General features: G+C 55.4%; 1 protein-coding gene across 1 annotated transcript; it reads left to right on the top strand.

Annotated features, from left to right (window-relative positions):
- The first annotated feature begins 542 nt into the window (after positions 1 to 542).
- On the top strand, positions 543 to 3,539 carry ALPI (alkaline phosphatase, intestinal). The gene is made up of 11 exons (XM_044913452.1): positions 543 to 612; positions 695 to 811; positions 927 to 1,042; positions 1,246 to 1,420; positions 1,499 to 1,671; positions 1,916 to 2,050; positions 2,136 to 2,208; positions 2,341 to 2,475; positions 2,562 to 2,753; positions 2,975 to 3,097; positions 3,232 to 3,539. Exons 1-11 carry the CDS (start codon positions 543 to 545, stop codon positions 3,537 to 3,539), a joined length of 1,617 nt encoding a protein of 538 aa, XP_044769387.1.
- Positions 3,540 to 8,392: the final 4,853 nt, after the last annotated feature.

Here is an 8,392-nt window from a genome sequence, read left to right on the forward strand (position 1 = left end):
GCCTCGGAGCATCAGGAAGCCAGACCCAGGCCCCTGGCCCAGGCTGCGTGTGTCCCACCCAGACGGAGCCTGCCCAAAGCTGGCTTTCAGCACTGAAAAAACGAGCTGAACGTAGGAGTAACGGTTCTCCCACCAGACTGTGAGCAAAGGATTGGGACTGGCCCCTACGGGGACACGGCAAATGCTCCTTCCCCAAAGGGGACGTGCCCCCCAATTCCCCGCGCTCCCTTGGGGTGACAGCTGGGATTATCGTGTGCTGGACAGACCTGCCCTCTCCAGGCCCCCTGCCCTGGGGCTTGCTCGGCCACACGCTGCCACTTCCCTTCTGCCCACAGGACTTCAAGTCATAGGGCGGGGCGGGGCCCAGGTGGCCACCGGGGGCAAGGGGAGGGACCCCAAGCCTTTTACAGCCCAGGGCCAAAGTCCTGCCCGGACCGAAGCCCCGGCGGCTCATACGGCAGCTGGTGCCGACGTTCTGGCGCCCCCGGGGCCCCAGCCTGCCCGGAGTCCTGGCCTTGCCGCCCCCCCGCCCTCCGACAGGCATGCAGGGGCCCTGCGTGCTGCTGCTGCTGCTGGGCCTGAGGCCGTGGCTGGCCCTTGGCGTCATCCCAGGTAACGAGGCACCTCCCAGCTGCCCCACACACAGGGGGCACTCCCCCGAGACTGACCTGGCCTCCCCTCTCCGCTCGGCCAGTTGAGGAGGAGGACCCAGCCTTCTGGAACCGCCAGGCGGCCCAGGCCCTGGACACTGCGAAGAAGCTGCAGCCCATCCAGACGACTGCTAAGAACCTCATTCTCTTCTTGGGGGACGGTGAGTGTGCAAGGCCTGGCCGTGCCCTGTGGCTCCCCCAGCCCTGGCACCCAAGGCTGCCAGTGGACACAGACCGACCTTGCGGACTCAGGCCTGACAAGGTGTGCTCCTTCAGGGATGGGGGTGCCCACAGTGACAGCCACTCGGATCCTAAAGGGGCAAATTAATGACCATCTGGGACCTGAGACACCCCTGGCCATGGACTACTTTCCGTACCTGGCTCTGTCCAAGGTAAGGGCTGGTGGCTCAGGGTGCTCCCCACCAGAGGGGTGGGGTGGGGTGGGGCTCGGGAGGGCGGCAGGAGGGGAGACCCCAGGAGGGTTGGAGCCTGAGTCAGGGGCACCAGGGCAGTGAGGGTGGGCCCCGGGGCCTGGGTCGGGATCTTGGGTGCCTGACGGTGTCCCGGGGGGAGCTGAGGATGTCTCTGTCCCCAGACATACAACGTGGACAGACAGGTGCCAGACAGCGCAGGCACAGCCACGGCCTACCTGTGCGGGGTCAAGGCCAACTACCAGACCATCGGCGTGAGCGCAGCCGCCCGCTTGAACCAGTGTAACACGACGCGTGGCAATGAGGTCACTTCCGTGATGAACCGGGCCAAGAAAGCAGGTGGGCTTGGGGCCAGCTTTGCAGGCAGAGGCAGGATGAGAGGCCTCAGGGGCTCACCCTGACCTCTACCACCCGCAGGGAAGTCCGTGGGGGTGGTGACCACTACGAGAGTGCAGCATGCCTCGCCAGCAGGCTCCTACGCACACGTAGTGAACCGCAACTGGTACTCAGACGCCGACATGCCTGCCAAGGCGCGGGAGGAGGGATGCCAGGACATCGCCCAGCAGCTCATCTCCAACATGGACATTGATGTGGGACATGAAGGGCAAGGGGGGCGGGGTGCCGGCCCGGGGCCACAGTCCCGGGCAGCTGACAGCCTGAGCTCTGGGGGCTGGCAGGGTCTCCAGGAGCCTGGGGAAGGGGGGTGGTGGTGGAGAAGGTACAGCTGGGGCCAGACCATACCCACAGACCTGGCAGGGGAGCTGGAGGCTGTCTGAGAAGAGAGCAAAGGGCCAGCCAAGCCCCAAGCCCACCTGCCTAATCCTTTGGCTACAGGTGATCCTGGGCGGAGGCCGAAAGTACATGTTCCCCAAGGGGACTCCAGACCCTGAGTATCCAAGTGACGCCAAACAAAACGGAGTCAGGTTGGATGGGCGGAACTTGGTGCATGAGTGGCAGGCCAAGTACCAGGTGATGGGGGCTGGCAGGTGCAAGGGGTACAGCAGGGACAAGGATGAGAGGGCTATGGACTGAGGCTCTGTTCCACCCCTCCCAGGGTGCCCGGTATGTGTGGAATCGCAAGGCGCTCATGGAAGCATCCCAGGACCCCTCTGTAACACACCTCATGGGTAATGAGCCCAGACCCCCCTCTTTCCTGCCCTGGCCTCCCGGTCCTCAGAAAGCCAAGCAGATACACAGATGTTCAGGCCACGGATCCTCCCCACTCCCCAGCCAGTCACCACCGGCCCCCTTTCCCACAGGCCTCTTTGAGCCAGGAGACACCAAATACGAGTTCCACCGAAACCAGACCCAGGACCCGTCCCTGATGGAGATGACAGAGGTGGCCCTGCGCGTGCTGAGCAGGAACCCCCGTGGCTTCTACCTCTTCGTGGAGGGTGAGTGGCAGCCCCTTGCCCAGCAGAGGAGTGGGAATGGTCAGGGCGTTTGGGCATTGTCCACTTTCCACGCGTCCTGCTTGCAGGAGGCCGCATCGACCACGGTCATCACGACAGCACGGCTTATCTGGCACTGACCGAGGCCGTCATGTTCGATTCTGCCATCGACAAGGCCAGCCAGATCACAAGCGAGAAGGACACCCTGACCCTTGTCACCGCTGACCACTCTCACGTCTTCTCTTTTGGTGGCTACACACTGCGAGGGAGCTCCATTTTCGGTAGGCAGGGAGCTCCATCTGCAGTAGCAGGTGCTGTTTCCCAAATTATATGGCAGAAATGGCTCTGGGTCTCAGTTTCCTCGCCTGTCAAATGGGGTAGTAGCCCCTGCCTCGTCGGGTGCTTGTGAGGATTTGGCCAGCGCGTAGGCAACCTGGGCTGGGCACGCAGGGGGCCCCCCTCGCTGTGGTCGGTGTGCGCAGCAGGGCCCTCCTCCCCGCAGGGCTGGCCCCCAGCATAGCCCGAGACAACAAGACCTACACCTCCATCCTTTACGGCAACGGCCCCGGCGCCAGCTTCGCGCTCACCGGGAACTCCCGGCCCAACGTCACCCACAACCAGAGCAGTGAGCGCCGGGGGCCAGCGGGGCGGTCGGGGGGCTGGGGGGGGGGGGCCGAGGGGTTGGGGGGCGCGGTGGGGGCCTCGCGGGAGGGGGAGGCCGCCCGCCCCGCTGGCCCTGAAGCCCCACCCTCCTGCCAGCGGACCCCGCATACAAGCAGCAGGCCGTAGCGCCCCTGCTCTCCGAGACCCACGGCGGCGAGGACGTGGCGGTGTTCGCGCGCGGCCCGCAGGCGCACCTGGTGCACGGCGTGCAGGAGCAGACCTTCGTGGCCCACGTCATGGCCTTCGCCGCCTGCCTCGAGCCCTACACCGACTGCGGCCTGCAGCCCTCGGCCTCCCCCACCGACGCCGCGCTCCCCGGCCCGGCCGCTGCGCCGCCGTCGCTGCCGCTGCCGCTGCTGGCCGGGGCGCTGCTGCTGGGGTTGCTGGCGGGCGCCGCGCCCTGACTGCCCGGATCGCCGCCCGGGCTCCGCCGCCCCCGCCCCCGCGCCCTCCACCTCCCACCTCCAGCCCCAGGCCCCGCCCCCGGGCCCCCAGCGCGGGCCCCTCCCCAGACCTTCACCCCGATGGCGCGGGCTGTCCCGGGCGCCCCGCGGGCCGCGGTGGCGGCTTTCCGGGGCACCCACGGCCCCCCATGGGCTGTTCTCGACTCCCCACCCCCAACCTCAGCGCCAGGGTAAGGACGGGGGTCTCCGACCCCCAGGCTCTGCCCGAGGACCAGGCGGGCACCATGCCAGAGGCATCCCCCACAGGGCCACGACTCGCGCAGACCCTGCAGCACACCCGTCTCTTGGCCTCAGTCTTCACAGCACCTTGGGGACCCGAGGACTCGGGCATGTCAGGATGCCCGGAAAAGGGTAGCTTCCTGTCACCCCCGCAACCGGCCCTGTAGCCACCTTGCTGGCTGAGGAGGCTGCTGGGGCCGGGGTGCTGTACCATCCGCCATGGGCACCTCCTGGGGCCCAGCGGTACTATTACACAGAGGGGAGATGCTGACACGGAATGGAGAGACTTGTCCCAAGTCACTTAGCTACTGGTGTTCACCCCCCAGTGCCCATTCCAGGCTGGGAGACCCAAGGAGCATGCAGAGCAGGCAGCCCTAGAGCTAGCCTTGCCCCCTCCGGGAGACCATCGGGGTGCTGGGCACAGATCTGTGAAGAGAGGAGAGTCCCTCTCCTCCCGGGGCCTCTATTCTACTGAGAGAGACAAAGCAATAATCAAATAAACTGTTATGCAGTGTAAAGACAGTAGTGATATGTTCTAGAAAGAAAAATCATTAGTATATGGGAGCACAGAAGGATGTCTGTGAGTGAGGGGATGGGGTGGATAACTCAGATCAGGAGGTCAGGGAGGGGCTGCCTGAGGAGAAGACAGTGGAGCAGAGACAAGGAAGTGAGGGCTTGAGTAATGCAGGAGGAACAGCCATGCAAAGGCCCTGAGGCAGCAATCAGTAAGTGCTATTCTAGGCCTATAGCTGGATCAGAGAGTTGGGGTGGGGTAGGGTAGGGGGTAAAACCTGAGACATAAGGATGGGAGCAGGTGGGTGAGGAGTTTGAACTTTATCCAGAGTGTGTGGTGTGTGATTGGAAAGCTTTGAGCAGGGGCATAACATGACCTGAATCTTGGAAAATATCACTGATTATTTTATGGATAAGAGTTTTGTTTTGTTTTGTTTTCGGGAAGGGGGTATAGGGTGGGAGCTGGGAAACCAGAGGGGAGGTGCAGACTCCAAACATTTCTGACCTCCATCCAAAAATATTCTGGAGCACCCACTCCAATATAGTTGCACTTGTTGCATATCTAACCCACCCTGGGGGAACATTGAAAAGAATTTATGAAAGTTAAATCAGCTATATTTTTAAAGAAATTTTACAAAATTACAAATTTATTTGTACATTTGCAAAGGTGCAAAAAAAGCATTTTGCTCTCACTAGAAATATTAATATGATTATGCTTCTTTACTAAAATCTTTTTAAAAATTGAAGAATAATTGACATACAATATTGTATTAGTTTCAGGTGTCCAACACAGTGATTCGATATATATGTACAATAAGAAATGGCCACCACAGTAAGTCCAGTTACCATCTGGCACCATACTGAGTCGTTACATTTCTTATTTACTAAAATCTTGATTTTGCACTGTAAAACATTGATTTGAAGGCATGGCCCTTGGGGCAGTTTATTTCAATTCTGGACCTTAGTAGCTGTCATAAAAATATTGGAGCTGAATGGGAAAAGGGCATCATTAGCTAGGCTCGCTAAGCCATCATACTCATTTTAATTTTTATTTTATTATGTTAATCACCATACATTACATCATTAGTTTTTGATGTCGTGTTCCATGATTCTTTGCGTATAACACCCAGTGCTCCATTCAATACGTGCCCTCTTTAATACCCATCACCAGGCTAACCCATCCCCCCACCCCCCTCCCCTCTAGAACACTCAGTTTGTTTCTCAGAGTCCATGGTCTCTCATGCATCATACTCATTTTTAAATTCCATCCACCAGTCATGCAAGGACTCAATAAAATCCAGCTGCTGTAATTCTGTCTTCCCTGTTGTCAATTACTTGGTCTTACAAGCCAATGGGAAGGTGTTGCATGTTTATGTTTCATAAATGGGTTCAAAGCCCAAGGAAACTACATTTTAAAACTCCACAGGTTGGGGCGCCTGGGTGGCTCAGTCGTTAAGCATCTGCCTTCAGCTCAGGTCATGATCCCGGGGTCCTGGGATGGAGCCCCGAGTTGCAGGGACTCTGCTTCTCCTTCTCCCTCTGCCCCTCCACCCTTCTCATGTGTGCTCTCTCTCTCTCGAATAAATAAATGAAATCTTTAAAAAAAAATAAATAAAACTCTACAGGTTTAGGGGCACCTGGCTGACTCAGTGGGTAGAGCATGCGACTCTTGATTTGGGGGTTGTAAGTATGTAAGTTCAAGACCCACGTTGGGGGTAGAGTTTACTTAAAAAAACAAATGAAATTTTTAAAATGTAAAACTCTACAGGTTTAAAAAAGATTATTCTGGGGTTAGTGATAATGGTTGCACCACTTTTAATATCCTAAAAACCACTGAATTGTACACTTTAAATGAGTGAATTTTACGGCATGGAAATTACAACTAAATTTTTAAAAAATAGTTTCTGCTTCCAAGTTTTTTTTTTTAAATGTGTAGGTTTTGTGAGTCAATCACATTGTTAGCCACAAAATTGTGTGTCCATGGAAACATTTTCAAACATTTGTTTCAACATCTTTACCTGGGAGGTGCAGATGCAGCGAAGGTGAATCTATTTTTCCAATAATTTTCCTGGGTGCCTAAAACTGTTAGCTCTTGTCTCCTCAAGAAATGCCAGCACCTTGGCCTTCAAAAGGAGGGCAAGCTCAGAGGAAAGAGAGGGAGGGGGATTCATGACAGCCCTTTTCAATTCTTTGCCATAAAGATGACTCGTTCTGGGACACATGGGTGGCTCAGCTGGTTAAGCGTCTGCCTTCAGCTCAAGTCATAATCCCAGGGTCCTGGGATCGGGTGCCTCATCGAGCTCCCTGCTCAGTGGGGAGCCTGCCTTTCCCTCTCCCACTCCCCCTGCTTGTGTGCGTGCGCTCTCTCTCTCTAATAAATAAATAAAATCTTTAAAAAAAAAAAAGGGGGGGCGCCTGGGTGGCTCAGTTGGTTAAGCGACTGCCTTCGGCTCGGGTCATGATCCTGGAGTCCCGGAATCGAGTCCCGCATCGGGCTCCCTGCTCAGTGGAGAGCCTGCTTCTGCCTCTCTCTCTGCCTGCCTCTGCCTACTTGTGCTTTCTCTCTGTGTGTCAAATAAATAAATAAAATCTTTAAAAAAAAGATGACTCGTTCGGTGTGGTCTGGAAGTTTTCCTGGTCACAGCCAATCTTATTGCCAAGTATCATAAAGATTCTACTCTGCTAGAACAACCTTGACTTTATAAAGTTAACACCACTGAGGGCTCCTGTAGCCTTTCATTTGACCTCTGGCTTCTGGTTCTTTCCTTCAGTGGTTTGACAGGATGGGCCAGTGCATGAGTTTTGGAGGTGCTGCTATCTCTATATCTTTCCCTCATCCAGAAACCTTTAAAAAATCCTTCCCCGGTAGCTGTTCCATCGGGGCGGGGAGGGAGTACCCTGACACTGTTTTCCCCCCCGTTTGCAATTGTTCTTATTAAACAAGGCATTCACCGTTGGGCACATATCTTCTCTGCTTTATCTTTCCTTTCCTGATTCACACACACACACACACACACACACACACAAACATGGTTTGTGTATTTCATTATTGGACCAGAACCCAGCAGATACCTTAAGCTGAGATGTGTGGAAACCGTGCAGCAAACCTCCCACACTGGGTAATTTGCACTAACACTTCCTTCCAATCTGTGGTAGTGTTTTCTCTACATCTTTCAACAGTATTTGCTGACAAAGAAATGCCTTTCGGTTTGTCGGCAGATCATTTTCTGTTCATTGTTTCTGCCATTTTTACTGCAGCAGAAAAAAAAAACAAAACTAAGTGTTTGCCTGGTGGTAGGTGTTTTTTGTCTCATGCTATTATGCAAGAAACTTCAAAAGAGCTTTCCAAATATTTATCATTGCTTAGGGAAATATCAAAAAAGTACTGAGTTGAAAAGCACCTAACTTTAAACATCGCTGGGAAAAGAATTGCGGGGGTTTGTCCCCATGTTCTGAAAGCTTAGTTTTTAAATGCCTCGCTGTCCATGAGGATTTCTTCGTGCTGCTGTTGACTAACATCTCAAGGCCCCAGCAGCCTGGCTCGGTTTTGTTTATTTTGTATATTGGGGGCTAATTTCTCATGAGGTCTGCACCATGGGTAATGGCGACGAGCCTGTGTCAGGAGGGGGGACGTGTGGTTGCTGCCACTTCTGGGCTTGCTTACCCCGTGGGGATTATCTGCATTATTTGCAATTTCTTTACAGGACTCTTTTGGAAGCTGCTTGATTGTTTTTGGAGGATTCGTTTGTTTAAAACTAGACCACATTATCCATAAATCCGTTTAGGCAGACACACTAAACTCTAACACATCACGAACAACGAACAGTGAGCAAACGGGAAGGGGATGCCCCTCATGGAGGGGGTGTCCCTCCCTGAACACCCTCATTCTCGTCCCCTAGGACACCCGCAACCAAGGCAGGGGTGGGTGCCCGGATGACAGGGTACAGGGGCCAGCAGGGACTTCGATGTTAAATATGAACATACTGATTCCCGCGTTAGGGCGGTCCTGCTCAGGGTCGTGGCAAGGCCGCAGATGGATTAAGGATGGCAGCGCCCAGCAC

The sequence above is a fragment of the Neomonachus schauinslandi genome, chromosome 3 (genome assembly GCF_002201575.2).
Source record: "Neomonachus schauinslandi chromosome 3, ASM220157v2, whole genome shotgun sequence".
Classification (NCBI taxonomy): domain Eukaryota; kingdom Metazoa; phylum Chordata; class Mammalia; order Carnivora; family Phocidae; genus Neomonachus; species Neomonachus schauinslandi.